The following is a 25,586-nucleotide window of genomic DNA, read 5'->3' on the forward strand; positions in this document are numbered from 1 at the left end:
ATAGGTTCATCTGTACCATTTTTCTAGATTCCACATATATGTGCTAATATATGATATTTGTTTTACTTTCTGACTTACATCATTCTGTATGACAGACTCTAGGTCCATCCACATCTCTACAAATGACCCAATTTCATTCCTTTTTATGGCTGAGTAATATTCCATTGTATATATGTACCACATCTTCTTTATCTGTTCACCTGTTGATGGACATTTAGATTGCTTCCATGTCCTGCCTATTGTAAATAGTGCTAGTGCTGCAATTCTTTTTTTTTCTTTTTTGCTCTTCTCTTTGGGTGAGTTCCACTACCCTGTCTTCCAGATCACTGATTCTTTCTCCTGCTTCAATTAGTCTGCTGTTGAATCTCTCTAGTGTATTTTCCAGTTCAACTATTATATTCTTCAGTCATGTGCCTTCTTACATTTTCTATCTCTGTTAAAGTTCTCACTATGTTTATCCATTCTTTTCTGAGTTTGGTGAGGATCTTCATGACCATTCTTTTGAACTCTTGACCTAGTTGATTACTATTTCTACTTCACTAAGGTTTTTTTGTTTTTCCTGGGTTTTTATCTTGTTCTTTCGTTTGGAACATATTCCTGTTTCCTCATTTTGCCTGGCTCTCTGTGTTTGTTTCTATGCATTCTCCTTTCAGTCCTGAAGGAGAGGCCTTTGTAGGAGATGAACCTTGTTGTTCAACCTTGCCCTGGCTCTTGGTTGTCTCTCGAACCTTTGTGATTGTCTAAGCAGCCTGATTGGCTCTTGATAGACCCCAGTTGTTGAGGGTGTGCCAATAGCTGTCAATGTTCCAAAGGGAGGATCTCAGTCAGTACCTAGGTTCAGGTTGATTGGAAGTCAGATCCTCAGGCAGCAGCTTTTAAAGTATGCAAATATATACAGTCCTCTGAGACTTCAGTTGTAAACCCTACTGGCCTGTAGACCAGGCAATTTGGAGGTGTCCCCCTGGTGACAATTGCAAAAATCAGGGTTCCAGGTGAGTCTATAAGCTCTTTGAGCTGTAGTATGGCCAAGGAAGAGCACAGAGAAGGCATCCCCAGCTTGTGTTCCCTGAGGGCACCTTCTTAGTCCCTAGATGTGTAGTAAACCTGAAGCCTGCCCTTCAGGCTGAAGCTCTAGGACAAGAAAATAGACCTTTCTTCACAGGAAGATCTGGAGCGTGTTCAGTGTGCTGTCTGTGCTATGCCCTAGGGGTGACAGCCTGCCGAGAACTGTCTCTCTGGTTGTTTCAGTCCCATGGGGCCCAGAAACACAAGTTTCCCTGGCCACCAGAGCCAGGCTATCAAGGAGTAGGCACCAGTGGCTTTAGTGGGGTGGGGTATGCCCATCAACACTAGCTACATAGAAGGAGCACAAAACTGGCACCCACTAGCCCCTCAGTCTCTGGAGAGAGCCCCACCAGCTTCTGCCCTTCCAGCAGACATGCTAATATTAGCTAACACATCTCCTTCACATATGGTCTAGGCACTTTTCAAACTGCTGCTTGCACACTTGGTCCCAGGGTGAGTAAGTCTGTGAGTGAGGCCTTTAAGAGTGGAATCTCTGTTCCCTACAGCCCTTGGATACTTCTGGATGTAAGCCCCATTGGCTTTCAAAGTCAGATGTTTGAAGGGCTTGTCTCTCAGGTGCAGGTCTCAAGGGTTGGGGTCCTGATGTTGGGCATGAACCCCCTCACTCCTCAGGAAGAAGTTCCATATGTGTGAGATCCTTCCAGTCGTGGGTTGCCACACAAGTAGTGGAGTTTTTGGTGAGACCGAATCTTTGCCTCTCCTACCTTCTTCACGTGGTCCTTTTATCCTTTGTTGTGAAGGATCTGTTCAGCTAGTTTTCAGGTACTTTTCAGAGGAAATTGTTCCATATACAGCTGTGTATTTGCTGTTTCCATGAGAGGAGGTGAGTTCAGGCTTTTCCTACACTGCCATCTTGAAAGGCCTCTTGTACAGTTTTCATTTTAAATTCTTTTTCAAACTGGAATGTTGTTACTTGCCATTTAACTGTGATTTAATATCCCTTATGGTTATACTTTTCCAATAAAGAATAGTTTAAGTTAAAAAAAAGGTTAAAGATAAGTTTCCTTGAGTTTGCAGCCTTACCAAGCTACCTAACTAGACAACATTGCCATCTAGTGGCCTAAACATACTACAGCCATCACCTTTGGGGTGGGAGTTGGGGTCCTAGCATAGGTCTGAGGCGTGTGTCTAGGAAGTGCAATGTTAACAGTGATGCCAAAGTCACATCAAGAACATAAAAACTCTTCCAGAGCAAACACGTGAGAACTTCAGTTGGAGAATCCAAAGTTGTACCAGCTCCACAGAGAAAAAAGTACCACTGCCATTGAAACAATCTTTTGATCTGCCTCACTTATTTATTTCCTTTTCTTTGAACTTTTAGGGTCCATTTTTTCATTCCCTTGTTCACCTACTGCTTGAAAACATTTTCCAAACATTCTCTCATCTTTACGAAAAGGATGTTACCCTACATCGCCATGACCAGGTAAAGACGCAGGAATCAGATTGCTAATGGTGGTCAGGAACTCCACATGGGGGTCAGTCTGCACCTTCATGGAGAACTAGAATGAGCAAGCAAGAGCTCGGCTTTGATCTAAACAAGATGATGCTTTAAGAGACAGGAAAATAGAAGACTTACAAGCATGGAGCAGATGCAGCTTCAACTGAGATTCCAAATATTCTAGAGATAAATATTCTTAGCAAACATCCCTTGGGGCCTCTCCTTTCATTAAAATCAGATACTCAGGGTTTCTCCTGATTGACTAGAAGGTTTATGTAATCCGTTGCTTCTGCAACTAGGCCACCTATGGCAACCACCGTCAACCGCCGGAAAAGCACGACGGGCATGAAGAAACATGCCCAAGACGGGACCATTATCAGAACACCACTGATAGGTTCTTGCCAACCCTCATCTCTGACCCTGTACAGGTAAGATCATAATAGAAGTTGAGAGTACAAACAAAACAGCCATTGTCTTTTTCAACCCACTTTTGACGAAATAAGGATAGAAACAAAAAACATCAGTTTAGATCTGTTTGAACAAAAGAACAGTAAGAAAGCTGGAAGAGGCAATTTTCAGAAATCCAAATATGTGCTTCTCCAAAATTTGCATAAGAGGCTGAGTCATGCCCATGCAGATGGATCTTAGTTCAAATTCATGTCAGAAAAATCTGGAACACACTTACTTCCCCTATGCAAATCTCCTAGGAAAACAGCCGTGGGTTCTTACCTATAATAAAAAGAATCTCCACTGCAATGTCACTGACTGTTGTGCTCCGAGTTGTCGATAGGTCATCATTGCCAATAAAGCAAACGTTGTAAGGTACGGTCACGGCAACATAAAACGTCGCCAATAGAATAAGCCAGTCCCAGCCGGCTTTGAAAGTGCTAAAATGCAAAAGTATGAATTTGGACTTTTTTGCATCAGAAACTTTATACTCCGGAAATGCTGGTTTATCTACAAAAACATTCTGTGGATAAAGACAAAAAGGAGAGAAGGGAGAAACACAACATTAGAAATAAGGAACACACAGCCTTAAACACATGGGGAGAATTATTTATACATACAATGTCAATACATCTTTATTTTTTTTTGAATTTTAGAATTTTATTTATTTTTTTATACAGCAGGTTCTTATTAGTTATCCATTTTATACTTATTAGTGTATATATGTCAATCCCAATCTCCCAACAATGTCAATACATCTTACAAGTGACCTTTAGAAGTTGGTGATGCAAAAAGTAGACTTTTAAGTATGTTAAAATCGGGCAGAGATCTTTGTTATAAGTGACAGGAATATGCAGAGTGTAGTCACCAGTGTTAATAAGTGACTAATCCAGATTTTGTTCATGAAGAATAAAAAGATCGCTACCTAAAATGTCACCTAGAAACATCCAAAGTTGCAAGTATAAGCCTACATACATTATAAACACAAAGATACAGTTATGTTCCTACTGTCATGGGGACATTCCATATACTTATAGTTTTGAGGTGACAGTCATTATCTAAAGAATATTTGGGGCCTGAAATACTTCTAATAGCAGCAAAGGTACCATTTTTTTTTTCTCAAAAGGTTAGCACTATATGATCAATTCAATGGTAAATAGCTGTTAACATGTCTTTCAAACTATAAGCAGGTTGTGCTGACTACTTGCATTTTGTATTACGGTTGTTGGTGAAGTTTCCAGCTGGGAACCCAAATCTCATAACCTTGATGGACATAGATTTATTCTGGCACTGGCTAGCCCTTGTTAAGAGGGCAAAGCAAGAAACAGTTACTTAACAGTTATTATTCAAGTCATGGGAGGAGAAAGGCAATGTTCACTGTGCAGCTGATTAAATGCAGAAGAATAGCTGGAGTTTTTATAACTGCAAAAGCACTTCACTTTGAAAGCAGTCCCAATTGAGGAACAATTCTCTTTATTGCTGTGAGACAAAGGGAGGCCCAACAATAGCGTGTGTGGCAATTTGACAGCCTATGACCAGATACTTGCAGACCTTGCTTTGACCTCAATTAATGAGAAATACAAGATAGGTAATGGAAACTTAAATTTGAAAGTTACGTTGAATGAACAGAACAGTTCAAAGTTCTTGAATACCTGTTACTTGCAGGTCGCAGTGTGTTTTCTTGTTTCCGGCACTGAAGGAAGGGCAAGTTAATGTGGTATGTCCAGGGATTCCTAAAGTACTTGGAATCAGGAGCACAAGCTCTTTAGTGGAGACCCTCAGTGCCCAAATATTTCTGCTCCCTTAATATGAATGCCTCTCCTATCTTGCATCTCTCCCTGGTAGGCATTTACAACACACGTTGCTACTTCCTGTTTATACTCTCACTCATCCCACAGGGCACCTCATAAAGCCAGGATTTTGTGGTGAGGGAGGGCCTGCTTCACTCCTTCCAGATGGTTCTTTGATGCCCATCTGCCACCGTGTCTATGCTCCATTCAACTCCCTGACGTGACCTGCCTCCTTTGCCTCATTCTCTGGTTTCTAGGAACAGGTTCCAAAGGTGGATTATGACATAAAACTGAGGAAGGAAGAAGAAAGTAACCCCTGTTGGGCCTCTCATCAAAGCTGAGGCTGGTGCATCGGAGAAGAGAGAGTTGGGGTCCATAAGTATAAATCTCAAGGTTGACAAGCACTTCTACTTACAATAGGACATGATGGATTCCAATACGATTTTTTTTCAAATATTTACTGCGATAACACATAAGCAAAAGCCATGGAAGAATATCTCAATTTTTATCCAAATAAGTCTTTTTCTATCATGTTACAGAAATGAAATGTTGACTTTATTTGAGGGAGAAGCCAGCTCTAGGAGTGAAGGCTGGGAAAACTCAAGAAGTAAAGTATTTTTTTATTGAATTATGTTGATTATATGAAGCATTAGTGATGCTGATGAAAAAGGTCAGCAATGTAATAGTTATCTCCACAAATCAGAAAACAAATCACACTATTTCATTTTTATAGGCTACTTAAAATATATGATTTAAGTTATTTTAAAATATACTGAGAATCCAATACATCTCAGATTAGACTTAAATTTTAAAAGGTTTTTCATTCAAATTCTGCATACATCCTGACACAGTCACCTGAGTGAAGAAAAGAGATGTCCTTCTCCTCCTGCTTCTCTATTTGTAAAGTTTTATCAAAACCCTTTTGAATGGAAGAAAATTTCTAACAATTGGAAAGTGTGCTTTTAGCAAGTAAGGGGGAAAAGACATATTATTTATAACCCTGAAACCTATGAAGTTTGACTAAAGAATAATACAACCAACTATCCTTGATGTTACTTATATATATTATTTATTCATTTTCAAGCCTATTGTTTAGTACCAATGGTGTTTGAGTAGTTTAACCTCTACCCTATGTATTACTGACACAGAGTAGTTAAGGCCAAAGCCTAATCAAGGTAACTGTTTCCTAAACTATTTTTGCAACATGTCTTTGAAATTAACATCCAAATGAACAAAGGGATGGGAAAATGTTTCTACAGTCATTACGCTGAGTAATTGCAAGGTAGCATATGTCTTCGATGACTACCAGCCCGGTACCCTGTTGGTAACATGTGGGCATCTAAAGCACTGTCCCTTCAAGCTCCCAAGGCTCCCATGTGATCTTTGGGTTGAAGACATTTGCATCATCCCAATGTCATGTAATAGACAGAGTAACAAATCAAGGAAACCAGAAATTAAAAACCTTTTCCAAGAGGTACCATGTGGCAAAGTTAGAGCCAGGATTAAAGGGTGTTACATCCTGATTCTCAGAGCTTGCTAATGGCCTGATGAGCTAATTTGTTCTGAGTTGAATCATACATTCCTATTCCACAGAATTGTATGAGAGAAGCAGCAAGGTAGGGGCAGAAGCACCGTGGTTTTGAGTCAGAAGATTCATGGATGGGTCCCACATCTCCTGGTTCTACTTTTGAGATCTCAAATAAGTTGTTCTTTTCCATCTTTAAATTGGAACGAATAAAAATCCTATCTAGTAATGGCTTGCTGTAAGGATCACATGATATGATAACAGCAAAAAGAATTTGTAAATAGCAAAGAGCTACAAAAACATTAAGAAGTCTTTTTTTGGGGCACATGAATGTTAATATATCCAGAATTCCCCAAAGACTGATTGTCTAGCCAGCAAACCATTCAGATCATTGTTTCCTCTTCCCTCTTCTTTCTGTTGTCTTTTAGTCATTCTGCCCTGTTCTCCTTGAAAAGAGATGGTGAACAAGGCCAGTCCTGATTCCACATTTCCTTTTCAGAAATAAGATGTTACCTGTATTGTCAGATTCACTGGGCTGATTTGACACCTTTCCTTACCATGTATTATTTTAATGCTCCACCCTGATATTTCTACTTCTTAAATAAATGCAATTTAGCAAATTAGCCAAGGGGTGGGAGTTATGATTTTTTAAATAAGATTTTTAAGTACTGTCTGTACTTTGTTGAATCAAAAGGGGAAAAACAGCATATTCTGTGAATGCATTTTTAAGCTCACTAATACTTGGTACATTTAAATGACTCTGGACTAAATGCTAGAAGAGTGTCATCTTTCAGCATTACAGAATCTCAGGATAATATTTGTTTAGGTGTTTTGCTGGCTGGCTTGCATAGAATCAACCCCAGGTGTGGTTACCTTTGTTTGCTTCCTAGAACTTGTTTACTGTTACTAAGGCTGACTTGGTAACTGAAGGCAGGTATAAGGAGGAACCAGGGGAAGGATTCAGAGATCTAGTGGTGTGCATGGTTTGAAGTCTATCCCTGGACTCTCAGGAAACCAATGTGACCAGAGGGGAATCACACTGAAGCAAAACCAGGTTGCCAACCCTTTCATGTGAGATCGTGCTCTACACCTGGGCTGGTGCATCTTTGCTCACTAAAATCAGGTAAGCGGCTACTTTGTGTTTCTGATGCATGACTGCTTTAGCAAAGCATCCAAATGTCAGATTAGGTAGCCTCAAGCTCTCTGTGTACAATGAGATGCCAAAGACTCTCCTGTGTCCTTTACTCCCAGAATCTCGGGATCTGAGATCAATTCCAAAACAGCAATGGTTGTTTGATATGACTTTTTCTAAAGTCATTGGCAAGTTAGACCCTGAGTCTCGATGTCTGTTGCCCATAGTCACACATACCCCCAAAGTTCTATGTTCTGGAGATTCCGCAAGGCAGATTAATGACACTACCATCATTTGAAAAATCATCTTTGAATATCTACAACCAAACAGACAGAGTTCTGGATCTCCGAGTGCAGTCTCTTAGTTCTCAGAACCAATGATAAAATTAGCTGTGAAATCCTGGAGGACGTGTGTCACTTAAAACTCTACAGAGTCACCTTTTACAGGCACAGTTGACAGATAACCACCAGGTTTCAGAGAGGAGCCCTACCATAATTTACTAAGAGTGCGACTTTAAAAAAACCCATATAATATATGGCATGTCACTTCAAACCCAGTTCCAAGGTGTGAAATTTCCAACTCTGTGTTGCATAAAATGTAAATTTTCCAAATAAAGTAATGACTTTGATTTGTTCATGGCCCCCCTGGATGAAAGCATTCAGTGAAATTAGATAAAGTGCAAAAACAGATGGAGCTAAAATTAAATTTGAGAAATTTTAACCAACAAACTATGGATGTGTAATATAACTTGTTCATAAAATGTAACCAGTCCCATTTGCAGTGTCCCTAGTGCCATATTGTACTGAAATAATATTCTATGCTGTGATAACACTATGATTAATCATTTTTATTACAGAAATGCCTCGTGACTGCTGACCCTTTCCAGTTTGTTTTTCATAGGAAAGCACAAGCCAAAGTGGAAAAAAAATCTAGCAAAGCCAATAAATGCATAATTGGAGGCTTTCTTTTGTGAATCAAACACTGCCACCAAGGGAGAGTCTAGCATTCACTGTGTACACACACACCACCTACATTATTTATTTTCAATTTGTTCTTTTCTCTTCTTTGCAGGTGGCCAGAGATGTGATAAAGGACCGCTCGGCTCCGTCTCCGGGCTGAATCAAAGTGGGTCCCTGTTCTTGATCTCCCTTTGGCTTTGTCTGGGGGAAAATAAAACTCATTAAGCATCAATGAATGTATCATTTGACCCCAAGAATGTCATTTTGGCAGTTCCTTCTTAAGAGCACACAGTACATGTTTTTCAACACCTAAAATTATTTGCTGGCTCCTAATGACATTTAATGGAATTTTAGTTCCTTACAATTTATTTATTTTTATCATTATATTCACATCATTATTTTTAAAAATTAAAGTAAAACATACAAGAGCACAGAGAAACTTTCAAACAGTTCAGGAAAGCATTAAGCAAAAACTCTTACTCCTTCCTTCCTGCCGTTCCACGTTCATATCCCTAATTCTACTTTCAACCTTTTTTTCTCAATTTTTTCCAGAAAAATATCTAATACATATGCTATATCCACATTTATATTTATTTCTTTGCATAAATGGAAGTTTGCAATAAAAATTATTTATATTTTACTTTTTCCACATCAAAGTAATGTAAATCATTTCTAATTTGCACATTATAGTTCTCTGCCATTCTTTTTTACAGCTAAGAGTGTACCATGTTAAGGATATAACTAGTCTTATTTCCTTTACTATTTCCCTATCATGAACATTTAGTTTGTCCAGGAGTTTTAAAAAATCTGTGTAGATAATCCTGCAATGAAAATTCTTAAATGCATAGAGCTGTGCATTGGTATGCCAAGATATTCAGTAAACAAATTACTAGGAGTGGATATGTACATTACAAATTTTGGTATACATATTCCGAATTTAATTCCAGCAACTTACACTCCCAGCAACATTGAGTGGATGTGTCTGCTTTACCACAGACATCAAAATTATGAAATATAAAATAAGAGTAGCCTAACATTTTAATAGCTGAAAGATGCCATAACATTTTTTGAAGTTGCATTTTTAAAATGAGGAGTGTGGATAACATTCACTTAAATATTATTGTCCAATTGCATTTATTCTTATGAAGTCTATTCGTATTATTTTTGTCAATTTTGAAATTAAGTTGGTACTTTCTATTTATTTGCACGAGCTCTTTGTATATTAGTTACCATTTTCTTATCACACATGCTGTTGACAATGATCCCCTTTTGTTACTTGACCTTGGATTTTTATTTATGCTGTATAAAAATTTTACATTTTTTATGTTGTCAGACTTATCATCTATAAATTTTTGGTGTCTAGACTTTATGTCCTGCATAACCAAACTGTCTTCACTCAAAAATTATTTTTAAAAAATCTATGTCTGCTTTCTTCCAACATGTTTATGTCTTCATTTTTTAATTTTAAACATTTAAATTTTTAATCCAATTGGACTCTATTTTAGTAAAATTAGGTAAGAATTCAGCTATTTTATTTTCTTTCCAAAGGCCTACTGCCAAAGAGAAATATATAAATTGACTCTATGAAATGAAGAAACATTTAGTGTTTATTTGGTCAGTTGGTGAACATATAATTTTATGCTTAATAAATTCTATATATATGACAATAATTGCAAAATATAAAAATTAAAAACTTTTAATCTAAGCTTCATCATCAAGCCTCTGTAGTACCTTGAAGGCTGTTTGATTCCTCTTCATAAAAATGATTTGGTTTGGTTGCTACACTGGGGAAGCCATGTAACTATTATTGATGGCCCGTGTGTGCCAGGCCCTGTTCTAGATCCTCAGTATTAACCGATTTCAATTAATCTTCATAAATACTCAGTGAGATAAGCATTATTATCCTCCATTTACATAGGAGAAAACTGAAAGGTCTAATATCGTGTCACATGACCACATGGCTAGTTAGGAGTAGAGCCAGTCTGTGAAGCCAGATTGGTCTAAATTCTCTACTTCCACATGTAGCCCAAGTCCTTTAATGACTTAAATCAATGTTCAAATGCTGCTTGGTGTTAAGTGTCACATAGATGAATGTGTCATAATCAGTGCCCCTCTCAGCCTGATCTCCAGGTGTTTCAAGGCCTTTAATTCCCGCCCCCCATTCTCAGTCCACACTGGGATGTTTTTAATGACCAGAAAATAGGACGCTTTTATTCATGGCAAAAGTCTAATCTGATGTTACATGTTTTTTCATTGCTCACCTTTTGTTTCAAACTTTGAAAGAATGTTTAAAATAGAATATATTACTATAGACCTGAATCAATAAAAACAGATTAACAAAAAAACACAACGTAGAAGATCAAAAGGGGTACTTTTTTTTTGGAAACTCGATTGAACAAAGCACATTTTATTGTATTACTAAACATTAAGGTTACGTCTTCATGTGTTAAGTTTTTTTGGTCTGCATAGAAGTCTTATAAGCAGCATCTGAAAATGTAATAATTAATCGATCAGGGTGTAATTTTTACATATATTTAAATTGGAAAATTGCCAGAGTTTTAAGATAGTGTCTACAGGAATGTGGTAGGAAAGGCCAGCAGGCTGCTTATGCAGTGTACGTCGGTATGAAAATGACGGATGGAATTACAATGCTAACTACAAAATGGACCAGATTAGAGATTTATGACAGTCAATAAGCCAAATCCCTTCTCTGTGGAGAAACCTAATTATGGGTGAGATATTCCAAATCAAACAACAGGACTTTTATAATCTTAAAAAGTAATCCCTCAAAGGGAAATATCAGAGAAATGTATGTGTCTTGGTCTTGGTTCTAAGTGGAAGGGAGAAAGAAAAGGTTTCCTTGAAAAGTTTTCATCATGATTTAACCCTCATGCAAGATTGGGATTGAAAATCATTCCACTTAGGTGATCGAAAATCTCCCAGGCAAAGGAATGAATTTAAAATGGTCCTGGGTTGGTAGCTCCCAAATGAAAAAAAAAAAAAAAAAAATCAAAAATAGCATTGGGAACAACTCACTTAAATAAAAAAATAGTCTTGACAGTGAAACTCATAATTTTTTCATATAAATACAAACACATAAAATATACATATGAAATACATTTGAAACACAAGTGTGTTTGTGTGTATAACTAGAAACAAGCCAAATGTCCATAAACAAAAAAGAAATGCATAAATGGCTGTCTAGTTATGACATAGGATGTTAAAATTCCATTAAACTAGACTTAGTGAGAATAACTGGAAAATGAATGAAATGGTGCCCCTACCTGTTGGCACAGAAAGATGTCAAAAACACAATGCTAAGTACAAAAGCAATAAAGATGAGCACTGACAACATGGCAACATTTTTATAATATTCACACACATGCAAAACTAAGTAATATACAAAACTAAGTAATATACCATCTAGGGAAATGTATGTGCTACAAAACTACCCATAATCATATGACTACAGCAAATTGCAGAGACTGGAAAATGTAGTCTCTAGCTGGGTTACCATGTGCCTTACTAAATGGAATTAGTAAAATTATGTTTTGTTAAACTGGATTTGGGGTGTATGGGGATTTTTAAAAATATTTTCATATTGTATGTATTACAGATATTATATTTTTGAATGTAAAAAATATTTCACAACAAATAACGGACAAGACTAAAGTGGAATCGGACCATGTAGCAGTGGGACCTGACCAGATTCCTTAGAGACGGGGTGGTTAGGGTGAGGCATCAATTGCTTAAGATGAATGACTCAGGGTTAAAACCTGAAGGAGGAAGAGTTATTAATAAAATGAGGGGTGGCAGAGGGAAGAACATTCCTGAGAGCAAATAAAAGGTGTGAGAACCTTGGTCAGAAGGGAGCTCAGTGTCTTGGAAGAACTCAAAGAAGTCCTGGAGGGTTGGGATATAGAGAATGGGAAGAAGAGAAGAAAAAGGGAAAGTAGAAGGTAGGCAGAAGCTCACTTCACTTTTCCTCAGACTATGTCAGCCACACTGAACTGTAGACAAAGCTGGGGAATACAGTCTCTAGCTGGGCAGCCATGTGCCCTGTTAAATCATAGTCCTGTATGAAAGGGTCTCTCAGACACAGGATAAACCTGTATGGTCACCTCCATAACTATGGCTTGCTCTAAGAGAAAACCAAATAAGAGTCAACCAGAGGAATATACAAGTGAAAGAAATAAATGAAAAGGAAAAGAAAGTTTAGAAAATATAGGATCAATAAAACCAAAGGAAGATAAAAGTGTTAAACTTCTGGCAATTGTATTCAAGGAAAAATAGAGACAACATCAACAATGTTAAGATTTTTAAAAGGACCATAAATTGAGAAGACCTTCTAAATGATGAGATTACTTTGTGCAAGAATCTATCAGCATAGTTTTCTAGATTAAATGAATACTTTGGGGAGGGTAGTTAATTCCCAAAATAGGTCCCCAAAGTGGTAAAAACCTTGAGTACCAATAACCATGGAAGGAAGTAGAGAAAGAGACCATTTCGTTCATACTGTTTATCACCCCCACTAAAGGCTATTTCAGATGGTTTTAAAGGTCAGGGTTATCAAGCCTGAAAGGAACAAGTAATTTTTTTTTATTGAAGTATAATTGATTTACAATGTTTCAGTTGTGCAGCAAAGTGATTCATATATATATATATATATATATATATATATATATAAAATATCTTTTTTAGATTCTTTTCCATGATAGGTTATTACAAGATATTAAATGTAGTTTCCTGTGCTATACAGTAGGTCCTTATTTTTTATCTATTCTTTATATAGTAGTGTGTATCTGTTAATCCCAATTCCCAATTTATCCCTCCCCCCACTTCCCCTTTGGTCATCTTAAGTTTGTTTCCTACGTTTGTGAGTCTATTTTTGTTTTGTAAGTAAGTTTATTTGTATCCTTTTTAAAATTCCACATATAAATGATATCATATGATATTTGTCTTTCTCTATCTTACTTCACTTAGCATGATCATCTCTAGGTCCATCCATGTTGCTGCAAATGGCATTATTTCATTCTTTTTTTATGGCTGAGTAATATTCCATAATATATTACACCACATCTTCTTTATTCATTCATCTGTTGATGGACATTTAGGTTGCTTCGTGTCTTGACTATTATAAATAGTGCTGTTATGAACATTGGGGTGCACATATCTTTTCAAATTAGAATTTTCATCTTTTCCAGATATATACCCAAGAGTGAGATTGCTGGATCATACAGTAACTCTATTTTTAGTTTTTTAAGAACCTCCATACTGTTCTCCATAGTGGTTGCACCAATTTACATTCCCACCAACAGTGTAGGAGGAGGAACAAATAATTCTTTTAAAGCTTCGGAGAATATAAAAGCCTGAAAATTCCTGAATTCAATCTACAAGTCCAGAAAAGTCTGATACCACAACTAGGTGAGTATAATACAAAAAGATAACCATATACCACTTTGAATATACATGCTAAAATCCTAAACAATACATTAGTAAACTGAATATAGAAGTGTATTAAAAGAAAATGTACCATGCTTATTGGGATTTATTCCAAGGATGGTTCCATTTTAGGAAATCATTATATAATTAATCGGATTTATAAAGAAGAAAACCCATGTCATTATCTCAGTAAACATTGATTTTTTAAACATAACTCCATAAATATTCTTTTTTAAAAAATAACTTTGTAATAAGCAAGCTATAGAAGGAAGGAATTTTCTTTAACTTGATAGAAAATATCTGTGAGGAACCAAGGGAAAACTCATATTTAATGAGGTGACATTAGAAGCTTCATAGTTTCTGCAACTTATAAAATGACAAAAATTTCCCCCCAAAATGGAAAATGGAGTCAATGTAAACCCATTATGGAAGTTTTTGAAAATAAAGAAAAGTAAAGAAATAAAGAATGCCTGGTTGTTTTCAATAACGATTTCATGCATTTCCTTCTAAATTTTTACTGCATTTATTGTTTTACTAACTCATTTGCAACTACATAACATATACACATTTATTCCTTGAATATTAAAAAATAATACATGTACATTTTACAAAATTTAGAAGTGTAAACAGTATAAAGCAGAAAATGAATCTGTTTCATAATACAACCTCCCAGAAATAATTTAACATTTTGGTGAATTTATTTTGTTCTAGGATTTCTTTCGTTTCTTTTTTTCACATCACTGAACTCGTAGCATGTAACTAATCTTAAATATAATTAACACAGAATAATCACAGATTTTTAGATACGGAAAAATACCTGCCAAAAGACATGGGACTGGATGGTAGCTTTACTTGATTAAGAAAAATGTCTGTAACTCAGTTCATTCAATATGGATTATATATATATATAGTATATATATAGTATATATATAAAATTATTTTCAAAATGTACAGAATATTCTTTTCAAGGTTGCAATGCAAATGGTCATTTGTTCATGCACTAAGCCTTGCTTCCGTGATGGGAAATGAAAAACGTTGAATGATTCTGCTGGCAGAATTGTAGTGATGCTGTGCTACACAACCAGATGCCCCCTCAGAATTAAAAGGGTTAAGTCTCGGGCTTCCCTGGTGGTGCAGTGGTTGGGAGTCCGCCTACCAGTGCAGGGGACACGGGTTTGAGTCCTGGTCTGGGAGGATCCCACATGCAGTGGAGTGTCTAGGCCCTTGTGCTGCAATTGCTGAGCCTGCGCTCTAGAGCCTGCAAGCCACAACTACTGAGCCTGCGTGCCACAACTACTGAAGTCTGTGAACCTAGAGCCCATGCTCCGCATCAAGGGGGGCCACCGCAATGAGAAGTCCGCGCACCACAGAGAAGAGTGGTCTCCGCTCGCCGCAACTAGAGAGAGCCCACGTGCAGCAGCGAAGACCCAATGCAGTCAAAAATAAATAATTTTTTTTTTAAAAAAGGGTTAAGTCTGCGGTGGCTGGGAGTATGCCGGCCCAGAGCCCTCACCTCTTAGCCCTCAGTCCTTTCTGGCATTGCCTTTACCTGAAGGAAGTGACCTGATCAAGATCATGCCCCTTTCCTATTGCAGCCTGCATTCAATGATGGGTCAATATGGGTGTGTAACAGGAGGTCCCCCTGTCCAACCCTGAAGGACACACAGCTTTAGTTGGTGGTGTACCTGGAGTGGGCAAAGTATCTTTTTGCAACTTCACCACAGCCCAATTTCTTCCTCTGCTCCTTCCTTCCTTCTATCCCGTTATACAAGTGTTGAGCGTAAGAGGATTGCCTAAAAACTTCCCACAATCTCCACCTCAGACCTGCTTCCCAGAGATCCTGACCTGCATCAGCAGTGTTGCAGCTTTACCCTTGTTCACATGGTCTGAATAAACACAGCTGGTTGGTGTTTAAGTGGTGATTACCCTCTGAACTGTGGGGTAAAGGAGGTGCCCCAGAAAAAAATATTTACTATTTGTTATGTGAACTAAGACTGCCACCTGCCATATAAGTAAACAAAGGATGTTGCAGCCACCAAGACATCACATTACAGCCTCCCCAAAGGTGAGCCCTGAGGGAACTCAGGATGGAAACAGGATGCCAATCATCTAGCAGTCAACTGCTGCAGCCACCCCGAGGAGACTCTGGATGAGAAAGCACAGGATGCTGGCCCCAGGTAGCTGAGATGCATATCAAAGCAATGATTTCAGTGAGCCCAGACTCTTGCATCTTCCCATACATAGAAAAGGACTAAGTTCCTTAACTTGAGATATCTGGTTCTCTTTAATTAACAGTAAACTTTTGATGTTCCAACTACCTGGTCTTTTGTTGAAAAAAATCCTATATATCCTGGCTCCACCCCCCCACCCCCCTTGCTTCTTCAGAACAGTTTCTCAGAGTTCAGAGGCTTAAGTCCTCAGAATGTCCACCATATAAAACATAACTCTCAACTTCTAGGTTGTGCGTTTTTTTCCAGTTGACAGTTATGATACATAGAAATGACTAGAAGGGAAAGAAGAGTAATGTAGTGAATTGTTACAGGACTTGGCTTATTCCATGAACTGAAGAATCCCTCTGGATTTAATATATAATGGGTCCAAACTGGTTTAGGAAAGACATAAATTTATAACTTCTTCATCCTTAGATTTATAATTCTGAATCATTTCTATTGGCTGGAATACATCTTTAAGTAGTTTCCTTTAGGAGACATTTTTGGGTTATGTATTTTATGGTTTTCCATATACTGAATTCTGCAATCGTCTACTGTGACTTTGCTAGCCTGAGAATGTCACAAAAACCTGCCAATATCTGGATCTATCAGATGGGTCGTGTGCTGGGGCAGGGCAGTGGGAGCGTCCAAACCAGGTGTAGGCAATAAGAAGTGTTGACTGTAGAAAATTTAAAAACAATACTCCAACCACGTTTGGTCAGCTTTTTATTACTGCCACGTGCTGGTAATTTAAAATAATTCCAGTGACAAAAGATTCTTCCTCAACTCAAAATCTTTTGTTAATCTTGATTCAAAACAATTCCTGTGGTTATTGTTCAATTTTAATAATACATGTAAGTTTCAAAATTGGCACAGTTATAGTACAATTACACACTGGGAGAAAATATTTCCAAATCACTTATCTCTAGAATACATAAAGAACTCCCCAAACTCAAAATTAAGAAAACCTAACAATCCAGTTAGAAAATGAACAAAACACACGAAGAGATATTTCACTTAAGAGGATACAAGAATGGCGAATATTCACATGGAAAGGTGTTCAACATCACTAGTCATTAGGGAAGTGCAAATTGAGACTATAATGAGATATCACTGCACACCAAGCGGAAGAGCTAAAATTAGTGACAATACCAAATGCTGGTGAGAAAGTGGGGGTACCGGGTATTTCACACATTGCTGATAGAAATGTAAAGCGATACAGTCACTCTGGAAAATAGTCTGGCAGTTTCTTGAAAAACAACAACTAAATATATACTTAACCCTGCAAACCAGCAATTATATTCCTGGGCAATTATCCCAGAGAAATGAAAACTTATGTCCACACAAAAACCTGTGCACAGCTGTTCATAGCAGCTTCATCTGTAATAGCCAAGAACAGGAAACAACCCAAATGTCATTCAATCAGTGAATGGTTAAATAAATTGTGGTATACCCATACTATGGAATACCATTCAGGAATAAAAAGGAACAAAATATTAATGTATTCATAACTTGGATACATCTACAGGGCATTATATTCAGTTAAAAAAAGCTAATCACAAAAAGTTACATACTACATGACTCCACTTACGTAACATTCTCCAAATATTGGAGGTGGGGAACAGACCAGCAGTAGTCAGAGGGTAGGGGGGTGTATGACTCCACAAGGGTAGCAAGAGGAAGATATTTATAGAGATGAAATAGTTACGTATCTTGATTATGGTGGCGGTCACACAAATCTACCCTTGTGACAAAATGGCATAGAACTATACACACATAATGTCCCAAGGCCAATTTCCTAGTTTGGGTATTATACTATAATTATGTAAGATGTAACCATTGGAAACGACTGAGACCTTTCTCTCTCTCTACTATCATTGAAAATTCCCATGAATCTATAACTTTTTCAGAATAGAAAGTGAAAGGGGTATTTTCAGGTTACATCTGGATATTGCTTTGTTTTTACTGATTTTTGAGTGTAGCATATTGAGGCCTTTTAATTGCTTTCAACATGTGAGAATCTAAGCTGCATGGAAGCCTGGAGCTGGTGCCTCATCTCAGTGATGCTGGTGGCCCAAGAGTCTGTGTCAATTTGGGGAAAGAATCCTTCCTCAAAACATATTACTTCCATCTGAGACAGGATGGGACCTGGGACACTTTGCTGCAATGCTTGCACCTGGACAAACGTCTCCTTGAGTAAGAAAATACAACGAAACTATAAGGGACTAAAAATAACTGCGTGCATATGCAGCTGGGGCAAATTATGGACAACAAGATACAAAAAGACCAAAAAACCCAACTGCAACTTCTGAAGAGCCGGGAGCAAAAGCAGGGCACTGCACATGCCCCCTGCACTCAACACCACCAAAGGGGCGGGCAGACCACCTAGGCCACACCTCTGGCCCGACCCCAGGGACACACCCCTACCCTCACCCCCATGTAAGGAACCAGCTCGCCCCTCGCCCCCGGGAAGCAAGCAAGAGAAACTGTTGCTTGTTCTCGCTCCCCCTTGCTGTAGCAGGGGCCCCAATAAAGCCTTGCCTGAACTTCTTGTCTGGCCTCTAGTCAACTTCTATTGATTGGGGAAGGCCAAGAACCCTGGTTGGTACCACATCTATTATAAATTTGTTACACTGAACTGATCTTGTCAGAATATGACACTTGACTGTCATGTGACAGAAAATTTATTATAAAATATAAAAATTTACACATTTACAAATCACATCATTGATTTCACCTCTTGTCGTTTTTAGTCTATTTTTCAGAGACATCCTTAAAGACCACTGTGCATAAGACTAGAGACGATATTTTACAGTTATGTATATTTTATACCACTTCTGATGTAATTATTTTTATTTATATTATGAAGTAAATATTTAATTGAGTATAACATATATACCAAAAAAAGACAAATTAGAGTGTGCAGCTTGTTTTCTGGTTGGTACTGATCTTGAATATCTAAATCAGAGAAAGATTTTATATATATATATTACCCCACTGGTTCTGTTTCTCTGTAGAACTCTGTCTCTGGTATAACCATCACCCAGCTTCAAGTATGAATACAAGTACTGACTTGTTTATTTCCATCCATTTTACTCATGTTACTCATTCAGATTTTTGGGGGGCAAATTCAAGGCATCATATCTTTCTATGTGACCTATTGATCTATCTATCTACTTACATACATATACATATTCATAAACATGATTAAAACAGAATCACAATATCTATCACATAAATATATAACCATAATATTTTAACATTATCAAGTATCAAGTCATTGAGGAACTGTGTTTTTTAATTGGGATCCTTAGATTCACAGGGATTAGGGGAGGTGTTGTAGGGATGGAAATGTGCTGAGTGTGGAACAGGAAAAAATCAACAGGTAATACACAAGGCCAAGTCCCATTTCTGTGTGTCTATTTTAGAAATGGGTTTCTGAATGACATTTTATTGAATGAAAGAACTCTGTCATTTAAAAAAATGGAGGGCTTCCCTGGTGGCGCAGTGGTTGAGAGTCCGCCTGCCGATGCAAGGGACACGAGTTTGTGCCCCGGTCCGGGAAGATCCCACATGCCGCGGAGCGGCTGGGCCCGTGAGCCATGGCCACTGAGGCTGCGCGTCCGGAGCCTGTGCTCCACAACGGGAGAGGCCACAACAGTGAGAGGACAAAAATAAAAAAAAAAAGGAAATTACTGAGTAAGTAATCTTGAATCAAAATTAAAAAGTAGTATACCAAAGGGGATAGCAGGAGACAGCAGGGGAGGGATTAATTAAGAGTTTGGGATTAACATATACACACTACTATATATAACCAACAAGGACCTACTGTATAGCACAGGGAACTCTACTCATTGTCTTGTGGTAACCCCTAATGGAAAAGAATCTGAAAAGAATAGGTGTGTGTGTGTGTATAACTGACTCACTTTGTTGTACACCTGAAACTAACACAACATTGTAAATTAACTATACTTCAAATAAAAAGAAAAGGTTAATAAAAAAAGTAGTATTCTATTTTTTTTAAAACTAGGAAAAAATATACACTTAGTAGAAAAGTATACTGGATAATCCTTTACATAATTTCTGGTCTAGAAAACACATTATTAAATTGTTTAAAAATCTTGTTACTCATAACAGTACAGAGATAGGGGTAGGTCAATTACTAACTGTAGCTAGTGTTAATTAGTTGATTTCTTTATTCATGTAGTTGATATATTGTAAATAGTGCTGCAATGAACATTGGGGTACATGTGTCTTTTTGAATTATGGTTTTCTCAGGGTATATGCCCAGTAGTGGGATTGCTGGGTCATATGGTAGTTCTATTTTTAGTTTTTTAAGGAACCTCCATACTGTTCTCCATACTGGCTGTATCAGTTTACATTCCCACCAACAGTGCAAGAGGGATCCTTTTTCTCCACACCCTCTCCAGCATTTATTGTTTGTATATTTTTTGATGATTATCTATCTACTTTTAAAAGTTGATAATTGTTACAGCTAGATAATGAATGCATGGGATTTTATTGTAATATATTTTCTACTTTTTTTTCTGGATTAAAATTTTTCATAACAAAAACGTTTTAAAACATATTAAAAAGACATCAAAATTTGTGGTTATAATCTAAGCAGGTACCAAACCACTAGCCATTTTGATTCTTTAAAGTGAACAATCCCTATATTTGAAAATTAAAATATATAAATATTAAAATCAGAAAAAATATTCACCAAACAGTTAACAGAGGAGGAGGAGAGGCAAATGGAAGAGTAAATATTTCTATTTTTTTTTTAAATCTATGCTTCTTAACAATACAGGCAGAAACACATTTTCAGAAAATATCATAGAAACAAAAATGCTTTGATGAGTGATTCTTTGAATCCTTTGAATTCATGAAAGTGTCTTTCAGATATAAATTCAAATAACTGGACCAAGGCTGGGGTAATTATTTTTTAGTGAGCACCAGCAATTTCACAGAGAGAGCTGTGTGTACACAAATCAGAAAGAACACACCAATCTGCCAGAGGACACTGCATTTCTGCTTTTTACTCCATTTCTTTCAGTTGAGTGTTGCTAGTTAAGTAGAAAACAGAGAAACTGGGAGAAAACTTTTGGCCCAGGTTCCTGGGATCATGCTAAATAATTTAATTTTAACTGTTATAAAAATATTACGATGATCTACACGGGAAAGATGTGAACTGACTTTTGCTTTTGGATTTAGAGGATTTTAGATGCAGCAAGACCAAACAAATCGCGTTTAGCCATAAAACCTCTAATGGATTGGTAAGAACTGGCCTCTAATTACTTACTCTTTTAGGACATAGTTCTGACCATATTTATCAAGGACATAAATAAATCTAGCAACACACACTAATGAAAAAAATTTCCTGCATATTCTAAATATAACAAATATTATGATAGACACAGAATTCTCTTATCCACAATTTATTTTTCTAAATGCTTTGTCACATACTGGTTAGGAGTTTCTTTTATGGAAATTCTAATCACACAAAATAATGCATGAATCAAGCAAGATAATGTGCTTTCTTCACCCTGTCCTCTCAAAAATGGCAATCAGTCAATTGTCCCTAATCATTGCTATTAGTTTCTGCTTATTCTTCCCCCCTACAGGATTTATCAAGACATCGAGTAATGCAGTTTCTGGAATCTCGCACGGATGGTGTGGCCCTTGAAACAAGTTTTTAATGCTTCTTTGGGTGTTCTGTAGAATAATTCAAGTCAACATGTTTGTACTGAAAAGTGCCAATAGTTTAGTTGTAATTATAGTGTGTGAAATCTGGAGTGAGTAGTTGGGAGGAAGATGGTTTAAAAGACCCCAAAAATTATTATGCAGAATAAAACTGATGGAAAAAGAGATAGATTAAAACACAAAGTTGTAAATATTAGGCACCAGAAACACAATCTTTTAGAAGAAAAAGGATTTTATGTGGACCTAGGAACACACAAGATGGATTACTTAGGCAAGAGGAAACATGAGGCAAGGCTTAGGGGTAGCAATAGCGGGATAATTTCAGGAAAGAATAAGGCAATCAGCATAAGAGAATAGTAATTTTCAAAATGCTCTATAAAGCTTGAAGCATTTTTTTTTTTGGAAACTGTCAGAGGGCTTAGGACAAATGCATGTGATTATTATAAGTGGTTTTTAGAAAGTTTCAAAAATTTTTCTCTTCCAGAAAAAGGTAATGAATAGAAAAACTGGGAGAGAGAGGTAGAAACAGGGAAAAAGAGAGGAATTTTTAGCATTTATTGAGCATCTATCATGTTTCAGTTAATCACTGTGGATAAACTATATTAATATAGACCTCATGTTAACCCTATCAGGTAATTTTTATCCTCTCTACTTAGTGCATGAGGTAGGAGAGCTGATGTACCTTGTTCAGTGTCATACAACCAGGAATAAGTGCCTCTGGCATATATTTGGAGGTCTATATGTCTCTAAAACCCATGTATTTTCCACTAAACATACTGCATTAAAGAGAATGATGACAACCATTCACCCCTTATAAACTGAGAAACCGTTGATTCCACTGACCCTGACAGAAAAAATATGAAAAGGGAGTCAGGAGGAGAAGGTGGAAGATGTGGTGAGATGGAATGGTTTCCCAGAGGGTGGCAGACTGCAGATATGGCCACCAAACAAGCCTCACATTCTTATCCATACATACCTCTCTCCTAATCAAAACACAGAATTTATTTCCTCTCCCCTTGAATTTGGGCTACTCCTGTGACTTTCTTTGACCAACAGAATATGGCAGAAGAGATAGTGTGTGACTTCTGGACTTATGAAGCTTCTGTATTTGCCCTCTTTGGGATGCAGCCTTCATGTAAATTAGCAAGGACTCAAATACTGAATAACAGAGAATGATAGATAAAGATGGAGGTAGATAGAGAGGGAGGGAGGGAGAGAAACCTAGACAACTCCCAGTCATTACATCCTCCTTCATTAGGGCACCAGATGTGTGAAATCTTTAGAATGTTCCGGTCCCAGGTGAGGTCCAAGCTAATAGCAGCTATATAAGTGACTCCAGCCAACACTATTTGGAACAGAAGAACCATATAGCCTACCCCAAGAATCACAAGAAATAATAAAACTGTTGCTGATTCCAAGTTTGGGGGAAATTTGTTATGTAGCAAAGGCTAACTGATACACCTAGCTTTGGGATCCTGGAGTGGAGAAAACAAATCATCAGGAAAAGATGAAAGACAGAGCAATGGAGTAGTGTTACCTTAGTTTCTATCTTTATTCAGATCCCTGAGCCTATATCTGACCTTAAAGAATACCTCTATTAAAACACAAATACTCTCTGGAAGGGAGACTGGGCTTCTTAGCAAGGATTAGTTGACAACCAAAAAGCACCAACATGTGGCATAGGACAGAGAAAAAGGTTCTATTTAAGCCTGACCCAGAAAGAAGAGTAAGAAAGGACCAGAGAGAATTCAATCCTTGCAGAGCCTTGGCCTTGCCATACCTAGTTAATATCAGTACCATCACCTCCACAATCACCACTAATCATAATCATTTACTGTGATTATGATTGACTTACAACCACCTACTTTATGCAACTATTACCCTAGATAACATCTAATTTATTTTTTCTCTAATTCTCATAGTGACTTTCTAAGGTAGGCACTGGCCCATTTTAAAGATAATGAAACTAAAGCTCAGTAAGTTTAAACAACTTGTCCAAATCCTTGTAGTTTACAAGAGGTAGCATGACAATTAGTATGTAGTTCTGCCCAATTCGAAAGCCTTTGCCCTTTGCCTTTGTCATTTAATTTCTCATAATTTATGGGTCCTTTTCTCTTTAGGGCTATCAAGCCCCCCAAATTTTTTTTAAAATGTTGGTAATTGATTTCAAAAAATAAGTCCTATAGGAAATTGGTCCATATTTTAGAGTTATAGAATACATTAAACATTACTTAACATGAGAAACAAGTTTATAGGCATTCTAATGTAGAAATTCATTAAAGATGAAAAAATAATTTTAAAAAGTTTGCCTTGATAATTTGTAGCAGTAACAATTTTATCACAATCATGATGGATCCTGAAATAATCCAATATTTTTCTCACTGTCCTCAATGTCCTGCATTAAAATTTCTTAGTGCCTTTTTGTTCTGGGCTCTTCTCGGGCTCATAGAAGGCAAAGCAACAAAGTCTTGGCCATCCATTGAGTCAGTGAAGGGACAGAATAGGATATCTGTGAGTAATTCAGGCCAGGAAGAAATGTTCAGGAATCAAAGTGTAGGGGTAAAGGAGAAAAAAGGAAGAACAGACAATAAAAACATATGCCAACTCCTTGCTTACAAGATCAACAAATAGATTCAACTTATTCATCCAATTTTAAAGCATCTATTTATCCTGTGCCAGAGCTGCAGAGACAAAGATAAATAACTCACATTTCTTGACCTTAAGGAAAAGTAAGCAGTCTGATTTATCTAGACAAAAGGTGTGCTGAGAGATTTGAAGGTGATCCAACTAATTCATGGAGGTCCCAAGATAAGGTGCAATTCACTTTCCCTTCTGAGATGTAACTCCATCATTGCTTCTCTGCATGCAATCTCTGGTTGAAGAGCAGAGTCAATAATACAATACTCTTATTGCAACCATAGCATGATATAAACAACATGTACACAAGAGCTGTAGGAACAGAGAGAGGAGTCATTTATGGAAGACTGTTTTATATCTAAATGATGGGCTTCCTTAGAAAGCCTGGCATAATAATGCACCACTCAAAAATACACCAATTAATTTACTTCAAAATTCAACTGTTAAAGAAATGGTTTTATTATTAATAGGATCCCTCTTCTATTCCTTAATGCTAAACATATGTTATAGAGTGATGGCTTGGTGGCTGTCTACTAATGCCTCTCAACGGGGGAGTTTTTGACAACGCCTGGAGACAGTCTGGGTTCTCAAAACTGGGGTGTGGGTGTTACTGGCATCTAGTGGGGAGAGACCAGGGATGCTGCTAAAAATTCTACAATACATAAGACAACCTTCTACAATAAAGAATTAATCTGAACCAAAAATGTCAATGGTTTCAAGGTTGAAGAAAACCAACTGTATGTCATTTTTACATGAACTTTAAAGACTTTTATATAATCCAATCACAAAATGATGCAACAAACCATATACAAAAGATGAATTAGTCTTAAGGAAATTTTTAGCTTTATTTATTTTTTCAAAATAAGGAGAGTTGCACAGAAGTCAAATAACTTGAAATAAATAAATTACTTTCTTTTAAATCTTTAGATCATGCATTAATAATCAGGGTGACATTAAATATTCAATTCAGGGACAGTCATGTCTCAACTGGTCCATGTTTCTCTAGTTATACCCATCAATTCACCAAATAATGATCTAAGCCTCTGACAAATTTAGAGATTGTCTTTTGAAGCAATTCTTACAGACATGGGGGCAAACTGTAAGATATTCTCTTGATTTTTTTCCTTAAAACAAAAATGATAGCCTCTCACTCACTTGAATCCAAATTTTGAATCTACAACAATCTCAGTAAAATCTAAGATAAATGGTCCTAGATC

General features: G+C 37.1%; 1 protein-coding gene across 1 annotated transcript in view; it reads right to left on the reverse strand.

The window, feature by feature from the left end:
• KCNH8 (potassium voltage-gated channel subfamily H member 8) overlaps positions 1-25,586 on the reverse strand; it is a gene marked incomplete at its 3' end in the record, with an annotated part of 385,548 nt that overhangs the window by 162,602 nt on the left and 197,360 nt on the right. The window contains exons 4-5 of the mRNA XM_079921784.1: positions 8,451-8,578; positions 3,254-3,494 (exon numbers count right to left, since the gene is read on the reverse strand). Coding sequence (XP_079777910.1) covers positions 3,254-3,494; positions 8,451-8,578 — 369 coding nt within the window. The remainder of the gene's footprint in view (positions 1-3,253; positions 3,495-8,450; positions 8,579-25,586) is intronic.

This window comes from Stenella coeruleoalba (genome assembly GCF_951394435.1).
Source record: "Stenella coeruleoalba genome assembly, chromosome: 5".
Taxonomy (NCBI): domain Eukaryota; kingdom Metazoa; phylum Chordata; class Mammalia; order Artiodactyla; family Delphinidae; genus Stenella; species Stenella coeruleoalba.